The sequence below is a fragment of the Sceloporus undulatus genome, chromosome 1 (assembly GCF_019175285.1).
Source record: "Sceloporus undulatus isolate JIND9_A2432 ecotype Alabama chromosome 1, SceUnd_v1.1, whole genome shotgun sequence".
NCBI classification, from domain to species: Eukaryota; Metazoa; Chordata; class Lepidosauria; order Squamata; family Phrynosomatidae; genus Sceloporus; species Sceloporus undulatus.
Window position 1 is genome coordinate 216,381,470 of NC_056522.1, and position 20,849 is coordinate 216,402,318.

The 20,849-nt window shown below is 41.1% G+C and overlaps 1 protein-coding gene across 1 annotated transcript in view; it reads left to right on the forward strand.

The window, feature by feature from the left end:
* The window catches only part of LY75 (lymphocyte antigen 75), a 94,732-nt gene that overhangs the window by 66,223 nt on the left and 7,660 nt on the right, over nt 1-20,849 (forward strand). The window contains exons 26-34 of the mRNA XM_042471671.1: nt 861-1,029; nt 4,973-5,140; nt 8,618-8,740; nt 10,498-10,692; nt 10,800-11,020; nt 16,404-16,578; nt 18,478-18,642; nt 19,309-19,425; nt 20,644-20,811. Of these exons, the coding sequence (XP_042327605.1) occupies nt 861-1,029; nt 4,973-5,140; nt 8,618-8,740; nt 10,498-10,692; nt 10,800-11,020; nt 16,404-16,578; nt 18,478-18,642; nt 19,309-19,425; nt 20,644-20,811 (1,501 nt within the window). The remainder of the gene's footprint in view (nt 1-860; nt 1,030-4,972; nt 5,141-8,617; nt 8,741-10,497; nt 10,693-10,799; nt 11,021-16,403; nt 16,579-18,477; nt 18,643-19,308; nt 19,426-20,643; nt 20,812-20,849) is intronic.

Here is a 20,849-nt window from a genome sequence, read left to right on the forward strand (position 1 = left end):
TAACACATTTATTAGAACACCTGAAAAGGGTTGTACAGTGGGCCCTCTCCTTACACAGGGGATCCGTTCCGGACCCTCCCGTGTAAGGAAAAATCCGCTTATGCTCGAGCCCCATAGGAAATAATGGGATGCGTGCATGTGGCAGTGCGGATTGCGCATGCCTGTGGTGCCCACACCATTGTTATTCTCCCCGTGCAGCTTCCACGTAAACTGGTTGCCCTGTATATATAAAAAAATCCAGATGAGAAATGATTCCAAATTTTTGGTTCTTTACAGATATGATTATGTTATTGTGTACCTTCAAGTAATTTCTGATTTCTCAATGCTAAGGGGTCATATCATGGTGTCCAGAGAACATTTGCCAGCGCCACTGCCTTCCTCTATGGCTGAGAAAGTGTGACTTGGGGTGAAGCAGATTGGAAGTTTGGAGTGGTCTCTGGCTGCTCCAGCCCCTGGCCGGCCCCCAATGGGTGCAGGACCATGGCAACTGGATGATCCGCTCCCAAAGTGGACCACCACGGTGGTCTGAAACTCAGCTGCCGACAGGCACAGTTTTCACTGTTTCTTTTTGTGCTGGCTTTTCTGGGTTGGCACTGGCCTGGCATGCTCTCCACATAGCTTCTGGCCCCATCCCAAACATGGCCCAAAGCCAGCACTTTTTGTCCATCTGCTTTCGGCCCTGGTCAAGATTACCCAGTTGGTTTCCATGGCTGAATAGGAATTCAGACCCCAGTCTCTCAATGCTTAGTCCAAATGACTTCCACAGATACAGTAATTTGTTTGTAAAATGTCATCAGTTCTAGAGTTGGCTTTTATTTTTGCCTTGAGTACTAACTACATCTTTCTGGTTGTGCCACTAGGATGGAATACATTACCACTGGTCGGACAGAAAACATATTAATTTCAGTCGCTGGTCTGATGAAGATGAAGATTTAGTTGATGACTGTGTATATTTGGATAGTGATGGGTTTTGGAAAACATCTGAATGTTACTCAGAAAAACCAGGAGCAATTTGCTACTTACCAGGAAGTAGGAGCCTTTGTTTACTTCCATTACTGATGTTAACTTACATTATTGCTTTGGGAATGTTTTATTGAAATGTTTTAAATACATAAAAATATCTCTGCATATTCTATACAACTAGAAAAACACCTTGTTATGTGCTTTCCATTTTGTTCCCTATCTAAAAATAACTTCACCTTTCACTTCCTCTTCTGTTTTTCTCTGTTGAAGGTGAGGTCCACCATACATGTGCTGTATCCTTGCCTTTCCTGGCTTATAAAAGCAGCTAGGTTAGCCAGATAGATAAAGGGAGTGGTGAGCACCTCTTTCAACAAGGAATGGTTCCATTGTGTCTGAAAGAGGCAGTTGAAAGACTTTTTTTCTTAAAAAGGCCCTCCCAGAATTCTACCATTTTCGTTAACTACTGGCCAGTCTCCAAGTATCCCATTATGGGTCAAGTTCTTGGAGCAGGTGGTGAAGTCTCAGCTTAAGGGTTCCTGGAGGAGACAGATTTTGGGCCCAGGAAACTTCCTTGATTAATAAACAAGAACTCAACTTCCATCTCACTTCATTGTTGAATGAAGGCCTAAAAATAATAATGATAATAATAATTTTATTTGCCACCTTTCCTCAACGCTTGATGTGGTATATAGCATGCTAACATACCAAACACAATTAAAAACACATAAGACTACAGTTAAAATAAAATACAGTGGGCCCTTGGTATGCGCTGACGTTTGGTTCCAGGCCCCCTCATGAATACCAAAATCTGTGGATGTTCAAGTACCATTAAATATAGTAATGAAATGGTATCCCGTATATAAAATGGAGAAATCAAGGTATGCTTTTTGGAATTTATATACAGTTAGCCCTCCATTTTCGTGGGGGATTTGTTCTGAAAACTCCCCCCCCCCCCAAAAAAACCTGAAGACTCACACATATTCAAGCCCACAGACTTGAATGGAGTGTGCCCCATGGGGGTGCGCCCCATTGAGAATAATGGAGGTCGCCCCTCCGTGAATAATCAAGAGCACATATCTCAAGTCTGTGAGAAAGGAGGGGCGACTGTATTTTTGGAGCCTTTGCAAGCCATGGATGCTTGAATCTGTAGATAAAAAATCCATGGATACAGAGAGTCAACTACAATAGCTCCTCCTAATTTGCAGGGGATCCATTCCACCACCACCCCTAAAAAATGGTGACTTGTAAATATTCAAGTCCTATTGAAAATAATGGTGAAGATGCAGGCGCGCACCACCATTTTGTCCCTCCCCACTTGTCCCTCCTTCAAAGAGTGAGACTGCAGATTCCAAGTCTGCAAAAAAAGGAGGGACAACTGTACTATAAAATCATTAAAATACACTCATAAGAGTTCATAGATAGATTAAAAAGTCATGATTTAAAATTGACTGGGTAGGCCTGTTGGAATAGATATGTCTTTAATGCTGTTTTAAATGTAGTCAGTGTTTTCAGCTATCTCTTCTGACAGGTCATTCCAGTTTGGGGCCAGCCTAAAACAGCAGGGTGCAGGGACATCCCAAATGTGGATCTAGTTTAAGGCAAATAAATAAATGGGGATCCTGAGGACTGCAAATTTCCTGCAAGCCACATTCTGCCCTTCTTCTGTTACAGATCCATTTCAGTCTGGTTTCAGGTCTGGTTATAGAACAGCAATGGTTTTGTTTTTTTTAATTTGGTGGTTGGTCTGCATTGTGAGCTGGATGGGGGAATTCAAAGATATGGCTGTGTCAACCTGTTGAATCAGTATGTAGAGAGATCTTGTAGCACCTTTGAACTAAGTGAAACAAAGTAATTAGCAGCATGTCAAATTGGGGGAGTGTGTCCTGATGATTCTGTGAGACCTCCCAGTGGCTTTCTGTACCATGATGTTTTCCTACACTGCCTCCCTGGGATGTAACTTGGAATCACTGTTTTTGTTAGAGGTTATCTAGCACTCTGGAAGAAAGGCGGAATTTACTGTAAGGTTAATAATCAATCCACGGTTCCTTCATAAACCATTGGACTTGGAAATGTGGTTTGAAGCGGGTTTGCCTGCATACCATGAATATGAGTAAATTAGGCTAGCACTCACCATGGCTAGTGTCCATGGTGCACAAGTACACTAGTCTACACAGGCGATGTAAAACCATAGCTTGATCAGAGTGGGGTTGAGGGATCCACTCCAGGAGAGACATGGGATATAAATAAAATAAATAAATATGCTCAGGAACACAGAAGATGATATATCTATCCTGAAATTTGGCTCCTCATTTGGAAATCATGGTTTGCAGGGAATGATACTTATTTATCTGAACAATTATAAACCCATGGTGATGAACCTATGGCATGTGTGCCCTCTCTGGCATGCAAAGCCATTTTGGAGAGCTCGTAGAGAGATGGGAGGGCGGAGGAAGAGGCACGTGCCTGTTCCTCCTTTTCTCCTGCCCTCTTGGGCCTTTAGCTATCTCCAGGGAGGCTGTTGAAGGCCCGGGAGGGTGGGGGGAGAGGAGGAACAGGGGCATGCCTCTTCCTCCCCACCCTCCTGGGCCTTTAGCTGTCTCCAGGGAAGTCCTGCCCCAACATATCTCATCCCCCCCAGAGGTTCCGCCTCTGACACTGGGTAACACCTGGTGCCGGAACATCTTTGAGTTTGGGCACTCAGTCGCTAAAAAGTTCACCACCACTGTTATAAACCATCATTCAACAAACAAAACCAAGTAATGAGCAATACGATAAAACAGAAATGTACTATAAAACAGTAAAAATCTGCAGTACATCAGAACTGTGATGCATGACAGGTATGAATGTGGGTGGGGAGGGCTGTGCAAATAATATTGTATATTTCATTGGTATTACATCTATAAAGATTTCAGTCAATAAAGACTGAACATTTTCCAAAGGAGGAAGTGGAAATGGATATCATGCATCATTGTGGATTGCTGAAGTGGCATGGGAATAGCTGGGCACTCAGTGAAGAAACCCGATAGGTATACTAATACAAATTATAAACTTCGAAAATGCTCTGAGAAACGTTAGAAATATTCCAATGTTTGGCACCAAATGGCCTAGATCAGAAACTGAAAACTGAAGATGGCTCATGTACCCTTAATGGTTGTATAGTAGAGGGAATTTCAACAAGTTTTACCTGTCATACAATCAGATAAGTAGCAACACCTGGAATTAACAACAATTAAAGGTATAGGAGCACTCTCCAGTTTTAACTTTGGCAACCCTAGGAATAGACAAGTACAAGTACAGTGGGACTTTAGTATCTGCGAGAGATCCATTCTGGACTCCCCCCATGGATACCAAAATCCACGAGACCTCAAGTCCCATTGTCCCCAATGGCTGTGTGGCTACATGCACATACCACCACTGGGAACAACAGGGGCTGTCCCTAATGGTGGCGCAGCCATGTGCACCTGTCGCCATTGGAAACAATGTGGTCTTGCCATCTGCGGATTATGAAATCCATGGAAAGCGAGGCCCCACTATGTAATCTGTGAGCTACATGGATGTCTCTCATTTTGTGCAGTTCAACCCCCCCAAATTTTCATGGCTGGGACAAAATAAGTGCCAGAAGTGGACTTTTTGTCACTTCCAGTTTTGATGTTGATTTTATAATTTGACTTGTTTGCAACTTACAGGGGATGCAAGAGATTGCCGATCCTTGACCTGTCTCCCTGAGAAATGTTGGCAATTCTTAGTAACCCAAACTAAACGTGGTTTGAAAATTCTATCCTGTACATTCAGTAGCTTTACCTTCCCATTCCTGGTGGCCAGATCCACTAATTTGATATTGATCGTGCAAAAATCTCAATAGACTAAGATGATATTGATGACTATGCTCAAGTCTGAAGCAAAAATCGCATTATTCTATGTTGATCGGAGTTGTATTCTAGACCAATTTACTGTATTTTCAATATACATATTAAGTAATACCTTAAAGAAATTTAACTTTTTTTTTCAGATGAAACTGAAAAAACAGAATTATATCATGAATCTGTTCAGTGTCCACACAAGATAAAGAACACACCATGGATAGCCTTTCGAAACAATTGCTACACTTTCATGGTAACAAAAAATAGATTTAAAGGACTGAGATCAGATGAAGGCCTCCATTTATGCAGGATGATGAGTAAGCAGTTTTTCTTTAATGCTTTTTCAGAATTCCTGTGTTAATGTCATTTTAAATGTTTCTAGACCTGAGAACACTTCACTTATTTTCTTCATGTAATCATGTGCCGTGTCATTAGGTTGTTGGATCCATTTTTAATTCCCACTCAGCTGTAAAATTCACCAACCTCAGTGTTCTTGAGAGGATAAAGTGAGGAGAAGGAGAACTTGTTTATACTGTATATTGCATTGAGTTCATTGGAACAGAGGCAATACATGAATAGAACTAATAAATAAACAAATATGCATGAGTACATGGCTGTGTGCAGAAATAGTGCGAACTGGCTATACATGGAAACATAAGGCAATAATTTCCATTTTCACAGATGTATTTTTTGTAGAACTGAAGCCATGGAAATTGGGCAATTGTGACTGAGTAATCACCTAAGTCACAATTACTTTTCTCCATGCAATTCTACATTATTATTTGGAAAAAATAATCAGGGATCATACCTTTGGCCAGGCGCAGAGTCAGCTGTAGAGATTAAGTTAAGTATTGCATATCACAAGTGAAGTGTTCTACGATGTATATGGCCTTGTTTGCACTCTCTTGACTGCAGATTGAGAAACATTGCAGTAAAATCATCTCTTGCTGTTTAGATTTATAATCTGCTAACATGGACATTTCCTTGTTGTATTAAGTTCAAGTGAATTGATAGCTTTAAAAGAAGGATTTCCTGCCTTTCTTTTGGAAGGGCTGAACATAAGAAACCTCCAAAACAGAAACCAAAAAAGTGGAGGCACTTTTGTGTGGTAAAACTGAGCATTCAAATATAAGGAGTCCTGCAGCATCAGACAGAGGTTCAGTTTAATTCAGTAGTCTGTTCCCAGCAATAGCCAATCAGATCCTTTTAGGCAATCCAAACATCATGAAGAGCCCCAGGTGTCGATTCCGGCAAGTGGTATGACCCCTGCTGTTTTTGAATTTGAAGGGCCCATTTAGGTATCATAAAAAACAGTTGATAGGTGTCTCCCATGAATTTGTCTAATGCCCCTTGAATGCTATGTAAGCTACTGTCCATCACTATATCTTGTGGCAGTAATTTTGTGAATTGAGTGAAGAAGTTCTTTCCCATAGGTTGTCTTGTTCCTTTGTACTTTTAAAAGCTGTGTCTAAAAATGAGTGTGACTAAAATATACGATAGGTTCACCTTAGGGTCACCATACAGTAAGTCAAAAATGACTTGAAGGCACACAGCCAATATATAAATATGCCACTAGGAAAAATGTCATTAAAATGTCATTAAAATAATGCAAAACACACTTATACACAAATTGATTTGCAACATGAAAGCACAGTCGTACAACCTGATACTAACAAAGAAAATGATGAGGATGCATGTCAAATTTAAGACATTTATTGAGCTGAAGGTTGAGAGTTGTTCCAATCTTTCTTTCCCAACAAAACCATCCCTGTTTTGGTTTCTACCTAGCATCTCCTTCTGGTAAGGTCCCTCAAGTAATTTCAACAATTTTCTTCCCACCACAAGAAAGCTTTTGAAAACCACAAATTTTTGGGAAGGCTATTCACAATTCAGGACTTCCAAAATGGAAGTCCTGGCCAAATTCACACACAGTTATTTTGCACAGAAAATATCATTTTCTACATGAGAACCATTTCAACTATTTTCCAATTATTTTTTTTAATATTCTTTCCATCCCTACTTTAAAATTGTTTCTCCAACAATTTCTCTTTGTTTTGAAAGTTCAATTTTACCACACAAAAGTGCCCCTATTTTTTGTTACTGTGGTTCAGCAGTAGCTTATAAATTATAAAGACTAAAGAGCGGGGTCTTATAAAACAAAAGGGAAAGGTCTCAACTATAAATGCAAAAGACACATAAGACTAGCACATAAACAAGACAGACAACCACTGAATATATGTATAACAGTTATGAAAAATGTTGTTGTTTGCCTCCAAGTCATTTTTTACTTATGGCAACCTTAAGGCAAACCTATCTAAGGGTTTTCTTGGCATGTTTCTTCAGAAGAGGTTTGCCATTGCCGTCCTTTGAGGCTAAGAGAGTGTGACTTGCCCAGGGTCACCCAGTGGGTTTACATGAGCTGGGATGAAAAATAGAGAAATGGAAATATACGCATAGCATGTATACAGTCGTCCCCCCATATCCGTGGACTTGCCATTCACGGATTTGATTATTCATGGATGGCAAGCCTATGGGACAACCCCTCCCTCCCTCCTTCCTTACCATACTGAGACAAGGTCTTGACCAGTGCAGCCATGTTCCTGACCAGCGCAGCCTTGCATGAAGTAGCCCACACCGGCTGAAGCAAGACCTTCCAGTTCCTTGCTCCAGTTCTCACAGCCTTCCTCTGGCCAGCCCAGCCGTTTTCCCAGCCGGCTCAGCCTTACTCTTGCTGAGGCAAGACCTCACTGGCCTGAAGAAGGCTGCTTTGGCTGGAAGAAGGCTGCCCTGCCTGAGGCAAAGCCTTCCTTAGGTTGGCGCAGCTTTCTTCCAACCAGCATGGCCCTCTTCCAGCCAGCTTGGCCTTGCTTCAGAAGGAGCAAGGCCACAGTGGCTGGGAAAACTCCTGTGCCAGCTGGAGAAAGGTTGTGCCTACTGGAGGAAGGGCATATCAGCCTAAAGAAGGCCTTGTCTCGACCGGATCAGCCTTCTTCCATCCAGCGCAGCCATTTTCTCGGCCAGTGTGGCCCTGCTTCTGCCAAGGCAAGGCCAAGCTGGCTGGACAAAGACCATGCCGGCCAGAGGAAGCCCACGCCTGATGAGGCAAGACCTTCTTCCAGCTGGCACGGCCTTGCCCTGGCTGGCATGGCCTTGCTCTGGTCAGCACAGCCTTCCTCCAGTTGGTGTGGCCATTTTCCCAACCAGCAAGGCCATTCTTTAGCCAAGGCAAGGCTGTGGCAGCCAGAGAAAAACTGCGCTGGCTGAGGACAGGCTGTTTTGGCCGAAGTTTTGCCTTGCTAAGGGAAGGGAGGGGAAGAGGAGGGAGGGAGAACGTGAGTATTCGCAAATACTCACATTCCCATTGTCCCCAATGGTGGCGTGGCGCACCATTGGGGACAATGGGACTTGAATATCTGCAAAATTCCGAATTTGCGGGTGTCCCTGGAACAGATCCCTTGGGAATTCGGAGGGAAAAATGTATTTCATTTTCTAATTTTCTTAATTGTTATAAATATAAAATTTATTGGTCTTGTCTGTCTTGTTTATGTGATGGTCTTGTGTGTCCTTTACATTTCTTCAGGTTGCCAGTTTGATGAGCCTTTTCCAATACCTACGAAAAAGAAAGTATCTGATCTCTTTCACTTATTAATGCCATTTCAGATGCTTTTGTCACTCTAAAAACAAAGACAGATGTCTGAAATGTGGTACTCTTTTCATCAAGTAAATTTTATCAGCTGCCTATAAAATCCTGCTCAATTCATTCATTGACTTCAATTTTTAAATTGTTTCAACAGACTCAAATGCATCGCTCCTGAGTATCAGGGATGATGAAGAAAATGATTTTGTTGTTGAGCAGCTTCATGCTTTCAGTGGCCTTGCTCGATGGCTATGGTTGGGTCTCATTTATGAGGCTGATGGTAAGTTGTAAATCATTTGTATCTTTAAAGACCTCCTTTTGCTTACATGCATTTCTTAAACTTACAAAGAGGCCAAAGCTGCAAGATAACATTACAGTACGTACAGGCAGTTTCCATTGGAAAAAGGATGGGAAAATGGATTTTAATATTGTGCTCATATTATATAGTTAAAATTGTCAAATGCATGGTAATAAAAGAGATTCTCCAAATTCACTTGCTTTGGAAAATTTTATCCTTGACTTTATCAGTTAATGATATGTAAAGAGGCAGGCTGGGTACAAATGAGAATTCCCTAAGTATGTCTGTGCTCATCTGAGCATTGCTGTAGTAAAGCTGAAGTACAAGGAATTTGTTTTGTTAGTGGAGACCATGTTGTCATCTGGCATCCACTCAGAATTCCCTTTGAGCTTAGAAACTATTCCTATAGCTGGGGTGGGGCCGGGGGAGTAGATTTCCCCCAGAAACACTATATTGTTGTGAGTTGTGCCTATGGTACTATAATATACTTTGGGCTGAATTGGTAATCTTAAATGAACACTTAAGACCCATTAGCTTTACAAAAGATCTGTTCCTGTTTGGAGATTGAAAAAAGAACCTTTAAAAACCATTCCAGCATTTATTTGTTGGTATGGATCAACATAACTGTGCCACTTGGTCTCTTTGGGGACTTAGTTTAGGAGTCCATTTATACCAATAATTAGAAGAAGGAAAAGTGCTAATGGTTGTGGTTGTTGTTACAGGGGCTGTCACAAAAAGAGACTGCACTTCATCATTTACCTCTTCAATATTTATCACTTATGTGAGCCCTTAAGAAATAGTATTCTTCCAGGTGTAAAAGCTAATATTTGATTATTATTGTAATCAAATATAGCCATTCAAGTAGATTTTTCTTTCCCAAGTGTGTCAAAATACATATACACTTCAAATTGGTAGAGGCCTTGATTTTGTTAATCGTTTGTTCAACAGAATCTGCAGAACAGGAAGCCTGCAGTGCTTACATGAAAATAAAGAAAAATCATATTTCTAACAAAGTCCTTTCCTGCCCTCCCAACAGCTTGGACTGGTCTTGCAATTCCCCCCCGCCCCAAGTCATTTACTGCCATATTGAAACAAAAGCAGCAGATCACATTGTTCAGAGCCAGTTAAGCTTATTAGTAGTCTCCCAAGAGTCAGGAGTCTGTTCGTTATGAATATTAAAGATTCTTGTCTGTTTGTTTGCAGAGGCATTAACCTTGAGATATACACTACATAATTTTTAAAATAGTTACTTTAGATTTTATAATGTAAATTATTGCTGCATGTCTACTTTAAAGTAATTCCTGCTGTGTTTGATGGTTTTTAAATGGACGTAAATCTCATTATTTCTGAATAATCAAAAGTAGGATCGCACTGTTCTTCTGAAAGGTGTCATGTAACCTAGAAGTGATTCTTCAGTCCCCAGAACTGATTGAATCACAAAAGTCTACAGTCATCATCTGTTTAAAGTTCACATGAGTGCTTTAAATGTCTGGTGTGACTGTGTCTATGAATATTTGCATAAGTGTGTGTACTGTATCAATCTCTCTAGTTTCTGGCTTTAAATTTGAATTAGGAAATAGTGTTTCAAAACTAATGATACCTTAAGTAATTCATGCCACAACCCATAGTGGTCATAAGTGCATCCTTCCACTTCTACAGTACACAGGTAATGACACTGTTGTCATTTTAGATAAAATCAGTGGCCCTCAGTATCCTAACACTATATTTTCCCTCCTTAGGTAACATTCTAAAGTGGTATGATGATACACACCTATCATACAATAATTGGAGACTGGGAAGACCTGACATAAAGAGTAACCGTTTTGTTTCTGGTGTTAGCCTGGATGGTTTCTGGGATATTTACAACAATACAGAGAACTGGATACAACTGCAGTTCAGTTTGCATAGTGTCCTTGTCTGCAAAATAGAAATGGGTAAGAAGTACCCATAATTTTGGACTGAGCAGTATTTTATGTATGCCTAGATTGATTTAAGAAAATATAAAACATTTATTCATTTATTCATTTTAAAAAAAAAATAGGGACCAAAGAGGACAAACCACCACTGCCTACAGCATTGCCCTATAAAAACAATACATACTGGATTCTTCAAAAACAGCTCAGCTGGTATGATGCATGGAAAGAATGCAAAAGAAAAGGAAGTGAATTAGCCAGCATACACAGTGAATCAGAACAAGTATTTCTGGAAGCTATTGTGAAGAGTGATGGATTTCCATTATGGATTGGTTTGTCCAGTCATAATGTAAGTTTTGATCTATGTTTTCATAATCGTTTTTCACACACACACAACATACATCTCTGTGCCTTTATAGAGTTTTTTTTCACGTTTTCCTTTCCTTTTGTTAAATCATGTATTGACTTTGCTATATGAAGTCTAAATCCAGTTATTAATTCCAGCTAGAACCACTGAGTGAACTTGGTAAATCAACAGTTATTGTATATTCTATCTATAAGTCTAAAAATGTATGCCCAAAAATTAACCCCAAAATCTCAGGTCAACTTATTTACAGGTCAGTATGGTAATGTGATAGCAGCTCTTTCAGATTTCCCCATGCGTTCGGTTTCTTTTTCTTTTGAACCAGGCAGAAAGAGTCCTGCTTAATTGCTTTTAAATAAACAAACAGAGATCTTCTCTGGCCATCGCTGTCAAGCTGACTTTGACTTAAGGTGACCCTGTGAATGAGAATCCTCTGAGACACATTATCATCTTTGTTCAGTTCCTGCAAACTTGGGGCGGTGGGTTCCTTGATTGAGTTTCTCTACCTGTAATGCAACTTTCTTTTTCTACTGCCTCCCACTTTACCAAGCATTATTGTCTTCTCTATTGAGCCATGTTGTTTCATGATATGTCCAAAGTATGATAGCCTCAGTTTGGTCATTTTAGTATCTAAAGAGAGCTCATGTTTTGCTTTAGGTTATAGGTCATTTTGGCAGTCCATGGTATCCATGCAACTATTCCCTAGCACCACATTTAAAATTAATTGAATTTCTTCATATCAGGTTTCTTCACTGTCCAGCTTTCACAACCATACATAGAAATGGGAAATACAGTGGCATGAACCATCCTAATTTTAGTCTTCAATGATATATCTTTACACTTCAGGATCATGTCTAGTTTCTTCATAGATACCTTTCCAGTCCTAGTCTTCTTTTGATTACTTGATTATAGGCCCGGTACAGATAGGCCTTGTGGTACTTGATTATAGGCCCGGTACAGACAGACTAGGGTTGCCTTGGGGCGTCACTTACAGACGGTTCCAGGCGCCGCCATTTTGACGCAACGGATGCCTAGCGTCTGCATGTCGCAGCACCATAATGATGTCACAAGTGCACCATCTGCGGGTTCTTTTTGCTCCATGAGGAAGCTGTGCGGTTTGTCCACTGCGGCTTCCTCGCGGAGCAAACCAGGGCGCCGGCAGACCACCCTTTTTGGGCTGTCTGTACCGGGCCATAGTCTCCATTTTCATTTATAATAGTGTCAAGGTACATAATATCTTTGACTACAGTATTTTAATGTTTTTACCATCTACTTTCAAAAACGGGAGGTGTCTCAAGAAACCAGGATGACTAAGGAACTTTCAACCGAGCTAAGTTTGAAACGGAACATGTATAAGAAATGGAAAAAGGGGGAAATCGCAAAAAAGGAATTCAAAGAAATAGCAGGCATGTGCAGTGGTAAAGTCAGAAAAGATAAAGCGCAGAATGAACTCAGGCTTGCTAGAGAGGTTAAGAACAATAAAAAGGGCTTTTTTGGATATGTCCGCAGCAAAAGGAAGAAGAAGGAAACGGTAGGGCCACTGCGTGGAGAAGATGGCAAAATGCTAACAGAAGACAGAGAAAAGGCAGAATTACTCAACACCTTCTTTGACTCAGTCTTCTCAGAAAAGGCAAAGGGTGCTCAACCTGAGGATAATGGAGCAGAGGACAGAATAGGGGAATTTCAGCACAGAATAAGTAAAGAGATAGTAGAGGAATACCTTGTTAATCTAAATGAATTTAAGTCTCCAGGACCAGATGAACTACATCCAAGGGTACTAAAAGAACTGGCAAATGTAATATCAGAGCCATTGGCAATAATCTTTGAAAACTCCTGGAAAACAGGAGAGATCCCAGCAGACTGGCGGAGGGCAAACGTTGTCCCCATCTTCAAAAAGGGGGAAAAAGAGGATCCCAACAATTATCATCCAGTTAATCTGACATCAGTACTAGGAAAGATTCTGGAGCAGATCATTAAACAGAGAGTCTGTGAACATCTAGAAGGCAATGCCATAATCACAAAAAGTCAACATGGGTTTCAGAGAAACAAGTCATGCCAGACAAACCTAATCTCTTTCTTTGATAAAATTACCAGCTTGGTAGATGAAGGGAATGCTGTGGATATAGTATATCTTGATTTCAGTAAGGCCTTTGACAAAGTTCCCCATGACATTCTTGCAAACAAGCTTGTAAAATGTGGGCTAGACAAAGGAACTGTTAAATGGATCTGTAATTGGTTGACCGGCCGAACCCAAAGGGTGCTCAACAATGGCTCCTTTTCATCCTGGAGAAAAGTGACCATTGGGGTCCCACAGGGCTCTGTCCTGGGCCCAGTGCTATTCAACATCTTTATCAATGACCTGGATGACAGAATTGGAAGCATACTTATCAAATTTGCAGATGATACCAAATTAGGGGGAATAGCTAATACCCCAGAGGACAGGATCAAGATTCAAAATGACCTGAATAGACTAGAAAGCTGGGCCAAAGCTAACAAAATGAAATTCAACACGGAGAAATGTAAGGTATTGCACTTAGGGCGGAAAAATAAAATGCACAGATATAGGATGGGTGACACCTGGCTGAATGAAACTATGTGTGAAAGGGATCTAGGAGTCTAAGTAGACCACAAGTTGAACATGAGTGAACAGTGTGATGCGGCAGCTAAAAAGGCCAATGCTATTTTAGGCTGCATCAATAGAAGTATAGTGTCTAGATCAAGAGAAGTAATAGTGCCACTGTATTCTGCTCTGGTCAGGCCCCACCTAGAATATTGTGTCCAGTTCTGGGCGCCACAATTCAGAAAGGACATTGAGAAACTGGAGCGTGTCCAAAGGAGGGCGACAAAAATGGTGAAGGGTCTGGAAACCATGCCCTATGAGGAACGACTTAGGGAGCTGGGGATGTTTAGCTTGGAGAAAAGAAGGTTAAGAGGTGATATGATCGCCCTGTTTAAATATTTGAAGGGATGTCATATTGAAGAGAGAGCAAGCTTGTTTTCTGCTGCTCCAGAGAACAGGACCCAGAACAATGGATGCAAGCTGCAGGAAAAGAGATTCCACCTGAACATTAGGAGGAACTTCCTGACAATAAGGGCTGTTCGACAATTGAATGCACTCCCTCGGAGGGTGATAGTCTCCTTCCTTGGAGGTCTTTAAACAGAGGCTGGATGGCCATCTGTCAGGGATGCTTTGATTTGGATTTCCTGCATGGCAGGGGGTTGGACTGGATGGCCCTTGTGGTCTCTTCCAACTCTATGATTCTATGATTCTATGACTCTAGTAAATCGTGGGTAGTCATTATTTTTGTTTTAATAATGTTCAGCTGTAAACATGCTTTTTGCCCTTTCTTCCTTTACTTTGCTCAATTTTATGCTATCAGCATGGTATTATCTAAATATCCTAAATAGTTGATATTCTTGCTTCCCAGTCTTCACACTTCCTTCCAACAAGTCTAATCCAGTTGCGCTTATGCATGTAAAGTTCTGCATGTAAATTAAACAGATAATGATAACATGCAGCCAATAGGAAACCATTTTCTTTCTCTGTATTTTGTCTTTACAGTAGCCTCTTGTCCTGTATATAGGTCATCAGGACAATCAACAGTTGTGGCACACGCCCATTTCTTTTAGAGAGATCCATACTTTTTCATGTACTTTGCCTGTGCATAAATTTAACCATTAATAGGGTATGAAAACGCAGTAGCTAACACACACACTATAAACTATCTCAGTCAAAAAACAGGTTGTTGTAGTGTTTTGCTCCATAATAGTTCCATTTCATTCCTACGTCACACAGAGTACTGTACTTTTAAAATAAGTGGCAAAATGAATCTGGTGGGACTTTCTTCAAAGCAAACACATGAAGGGTTGCAGGCTGTATTTATGTCCCTTGCTAATGTACGAAAGAGAGCAGAGGGATCGCAAGCACTGCAAATAACCTGGAAAATTAAAAATTCAGAAATGTGACTAGAGCAGACAGATTAGGCTGTTATGCTAGACAATCTGTGTGTGTATGTGTCTAGATGAGATATATAGGCAGTTTGCTGAAACTGCTTACAGTTATTCAAGTGTAAAATAGAATTCACCAATACATGTTTAGGTTTCCCTCCATAATGAGAAAGGCTATAAACTTGAATACAGAAAAGGTGCCATTTCTGAGGTCAAATCTCCACGTGTGGCACAAAGTGTTATATTCTAGGGATGGGGAATATGTGGTTAACTGCATTTTGTATGAGCTCTCAGCACTGGCTGTGTTTCCTAGAGTTGAGTTGTTCAGCAACAGCTGAAATACTACATTTTGTCTACCTCTGTTCTACATTCCACTACCATTTTGCTGCTTTTTTTCATCAGAAGGCAAATCAAGGCTTAACATCCCATATGTTGCCTTAAGTTCTTTTAGATTTTCCAGTCTTAACCTCCAGGTTAAATCCCAATTACACCTTTACCTTTTACGTTTTATATACACAGTTCCTATCATAAACCGGTCTTTTTTCACACCCAATGTTCCTCAAAAGGAGTAGCATCACTGTGCTTGAGCTCCAAAGTCTCAAGCTCTGGATTTTTTATCCATAGGCCTAAAGGTACATTCATATGGCAGTCTTAGAAAAGCATCAGTTATTTTCTACCAAACCTTAATTACCATCTGGCTAGCAGTGTTGAGGGGAAAAGGAGGGTCATATCTGGAGAGGGAAGGATTAATGTTCCTTTCTCTGTGCACTGTGCACCTCTGAAAATCTCTCTCACACACGTTTGTGTGTATGTGACAGAGAGGCAGTAAGGATGGCAGAGTGGGTAGGGATCAGAAAGAAAGGAAAAAAGTGAAGGAGAAAAGGGGGATAGCAAGATGTGTGAGGAGAAAATGTGTTTGTTGCCCACCATTAAAGCTTAAATAATCTGGTCAAAAAGTCCAGAAACCTGTGTGTTCATGTGGTGTGTGGTTGACATGGAGAGCTACCTTACTGCTTCCCAGGTTCCTCTGCTTTTCTTCCCTGTCTATGTATGAGAGTGGGCTCCTCTGTTCTACATTTGTCTGTCCTCAGTTCAATTGATCTAGATTGTGATTGCAGTGAGGACATTGGGTTAAAGCCTTCTTACCAGTTTCCCAGTCTGGACCACAGCCCCACACTGGCTATTTCTCCCTTCATTTTTTTTTAAATTATCACATCTAATTTGTTCCTAAGGATATGATCCTCAAGTCATGACGAGCACCAGCTGAATTCTCTATGATGTACATCAGAGAACTGGATCTGAATGTTTAGTTTAGCCAGTTCAAAACACCTACCTGAAAATAGCCTTGAACCTTCATAGTCCCATTGCAACAAGTATCCTTAGCCCTATTGCTGGTATTATTGTACTGCTCTTTTTCCAGGGAAGTGATTCTGATTTTGAGTGGTCTGATGGAAGTGTGTTTGACTACAAGCCCTGGGAATTTGAGAACACCCTTCCTCCTGGAAACTGTTTTTTCTTGGACACTAAAGGAATGTGGAATCGTGTGGTATGCACACATCATGTTGATGGTGCCATTTGCTACTCCTCTCCTAACAGTGAGTCTGCATTTACGTACTGTTTTCCCCATCTTTCAGATCTATAAACCAACTATAAACCATGTTTCAGAACTATAAAACTATATATGGCTTTCAGAACTATAAACCAAAAATAATTGTAATGGCAGTTCCCCCCCCCCCTCTATCTATGCCTCTTTAGAACTGGGGTGGACAAAGTGCAGTCTGTGGGCTTCATGTGACCATTGGGGCCTCTATGTGCCCTTAGCACACCCCAGTCACAGATGTCCTTGGGACACCCTAGAAGACCTCTCCAATCCCATCAAAAATATATTTTTAAAAAAATTGGCGGGGGGCGGGGCGGTTTTTGGACATTTTTTGTCCTCAGATGGGCCAAAACTGCCTAAAATTCCATTGTTTTTCATCCCCTAATCATGCAGTCATCCTTTCTACCCTCGCACATCCCTGCCACGGTCCCATTCTCCTCGGGAGAATCCGCCAGTGACAAGGAGCCAGGCTGAGCATGCATGTAGCTCCGGCACCTCCTTGTCACTTGCCTCTTTCTCCCCTGAGGAAGAGATGGAGGCGGTAAGGATTGCCAGGAAGTGTGCGCTTCTCCCAGCTCCTTGCCACCACCCCTTTCTCACTGAGGAGAAAAGGGAGGTGGCAAAGACTGCTGGAAAGCATGAGTGCTTCTCCCGGCTCCTTCTTGCCGCTCCTTTGTCCTCTGAGGAGAAGACGGCAACAGCAAGGATGGGGGCCAGGCAGGGACGCCCAAGAGCTGGAGCTGACTGAGCCTGTGCCCATATCTCCTTGCGTTCTCAGGAAAATGGGCCGGAGGCAAGGAGCCAGGCTGAGCATGCACCTCCTTGCCACAACCCCTTTCTGCCCTGAGGAGAAGAGGGAGGTGGCAAGGACTTCTAGGAAGAGTGCGTGCTTCTCCTGGCTTCTTGCTGCTGCTGTTTTCTCCTCTGAGGGAGAAGGAGGAGGAGGCAAGGACAGGGCCACGGCAGGGAGGGGCGCAGGGGAAACCTTCATTTGACTGAGCCTGTGCCCGTGCCTCTTGTGGAAGCTCACCCCCTCTGGAGCCCCCCCCAAATACCAGATGACACCAGTGGCAGGGATGCGCTGGGTCTGTGTGGCTACAAACCATCCCCCCCCCCCAAAGTAAAGGTCACTGAGAGTTACAGGAGAATGCCTGTACTTCAGAGATGTCTGATTGCAATTCAAGAATGGATAACTGCTGGAAATTCAGAACACTCCACTACAGTGTTTGCTTGCCCAACATCTAATCAGCACTGTCAGCTCTCTTTGAGAGGGAGAAGGAGTAGATGAACAAAAACTGGCATCCATTTTCTCCTTCCTTTCTTCCATCAGATAAACAGCACAATTACAGCTGATCTGTTCAGTGTTGCCCTTATGATGCTAGAACAATGAATATATAAACATAGAAGTTCTAGATGAAATGAGTGGTGACACATACATATACATTCCCTTTTCCTTTTAGTGTCCTTCTGTGCACATTCATGTCATGGGATCAGGTTGAACAGGTTTGAATGGCTAAGTTGAAAGGTTAAGCTCCTGCAAATCAGCAGAATTTACAAACTCCAAAACAGTATTCTAGATTGCTTCCCAGGCTTCTGTTTTCAGGCAATTTGGGATATATTTAGACAAAAGCTTTTTCAGGTCGGTTACTTTCATCCTATTTACTTGCCTCAAGCTGTGCCAGACCATATATTCTGCATGGAGGGAAGGAAGAGAGAACCTTGTATTAATGCAATAATGCTTTCAAATGACTCAGCAAAAAATTCTCTGTAAATTTAAAAAAGTTTTTCAAGAGGTTGTGTCATTACTCATCTGAAGGTATAATTGATAAGAATCAGCTATCATTGCTTTGCATATGTGGTGGTTATGATTATGATGGTACATGGATTTTTACAGAAATACCGTCAAAGCAAGCTGAAAGTTCTACAAAATGTCCGAAGACGACTAGTGGATCATCACAGTGGATAGAATATAAAGATCATTGTTATGCATTTGATATGGCATTTTACAATTTCTCAGCATATACTGCAGATGCTGCTAAAGAAGTCTGCAAGAAACTTGGTATGTCCAAATCTTTTAGAATATTTTTGATTTTGTATTAATGTTTTCAGTATTACTGTATTTTCTGGCGTATAAGACTACTTTTTAACCCAGGAAAATCTTCTCAAAAGTCGGGGGTCGTCTTATACGCCAGGTGTCATCTTTTAGGGTGGGTGCTGAAACTTCTGAGCCGGACTGGAGAATCTGAGGTTGCTGCATATAGTGGGGAGCTCAAAAACAGAGGTTGCATCCCCTCTGTATGTGGTGACCATATGAAAGCAGCAAAGGCGGCGCAGTACAAGTACAGAAGAAGAAAATCTTGGCGACAGGGAGGGCTGGGCAGGCAGGGAGAGCTGACCAATCCAAGCAGGCTTTGTATACAAGTTTTCCTGCTAAGTACCTGCATGTCATAAGCATTTGAATTAAAATTACCATATTGATGTTTTTAATTTTTTATTTGGTATGCATTGGAAGAGGGGTAGTCTTATACGCCAAGTATATCCCAAACTCTATATTTTAACTGGAAAAGTTGGGGGTCGTCTTATACGCCCAGCCGTCTTATACGCCGGAAAATACGGGTAATTAAAATGCTATTTTAAATTATTGCCATAAATATTTTTGCAAAGTTGAAATAAATTACTTCCTTGAAAGGTTTTAATATTTTGGCCATAAACTATCTCCCACTAGATCCTTCTGCAGCGCTTTTGACTATTATGGATGCAGAGGAAAATAAGTTTGTGAGCACACACTTAAGACAACATAACTTCATTACTGGAAGGGTTTGGCTTGGAATGCAGACTAAGGGTAAGGTGTGAGTAGGTACAAAATATAACATAGGATATTATTATCATTATGTAATATAATAATTATATATATAACATATAATGGTACAAACTATAATAAAGTCTAAAATTGGGCAAGTTTGAGCTCACTGAGATCAGAGATTTTAGTTACATTCTTTAGTTCCATTGAATTTAACGATACAGTTTGGATTGTGTTCATGGAATTAATTGTGCATAGTAAAACAGAATAATTACACATAAAATTAAAGATAACATGCATTTAATTTGGCACTTTTCTAGAGGTTAAAATAAGGAACAGAGACAAACAGCTGGAATCATAGTCAATTTTTGGCTGGTTGCTAAAAATCAGGACTAAGAAACTAATTCTGAACAGTTCTGCACTTCCTGGAAAGGCTGGGTTATCAGTAATGCAACTAGAGTGCCATTAATTCCAGTCATACTATGGTTATGCTGCAATCTGGTTTTTTTCTTTGCAAGTACATAGGAAAATTAGTGGAATCCTGTATGATCATTACGTACTAGATACGTAGTACTGTAGCACTGTAACTATGGTGCTATGTAGTGGATTCTGGCCAGACCCCTTCTCCCCTTCTAGTGAGCAGCTGCTGGGATTGACAAAGGTCATTCCCCTGTCCATCAAGAAGTGGCTATTTGATGTTCCCAACCTCTCCCATAAGCAATCTGGGATGATAGGGAGAAACAGGGCCTGTTTCAAATTTCCCTCATGCCAGAGATTATTTACACAAGGAAGGATGGGAACATTAAGCAGCTGTTTCTCAATCAACAAGGGAATGGAGCCCTGTTGATCTCAGTGGGTGCTTAACAGTACATAGGTTTGGGGGACTTTCATGGTCCCTAAATTGCCCCTAAACTAGAGGCTATGTGGGGATCAAGAATACATAGCAGTTACAAGCATGTAACTAAAATTCAGTAGGATTTTGGCTGATGTTTTAACATTTTTGGAAATAATAATTTGCACAGCAATGAATGTCTTCCTGTTCGTAGGTCTTTTGTTTGTTTCTTTTCTGGTTGTCTGTCTGTATGCTAATCTTTGTACATACTTTGATTGAAGTTCTGTACTTACAAGGAAGCCATATCAATCTTTTTTACTGGTTCTTGTTTTCTAACCCTGGCACATGGATAAATAAATTTAAAGGACTAATTAAAGAGTAGTATTTTTTTCTGATAAATTAAGAAATTCATGCGTCTTTTTTTACAGCTCAGTCCTTGAAGTGGCTTGATGGCTCCGAGGTTAAATACGCCAACTGGGCAAAGGGAAAGGAAAATGCCAGTGGCGAATGTGGTGTTATGTTTTCAGCAAATGGAACATGGACCAGGATGGACTGCAAGAATGTCCAAAGCAGAGTTGTATGCAAAGCTCCACAAAGTATGTATGCTTTCAATCTTTTCAAGGAAATTCAAGGT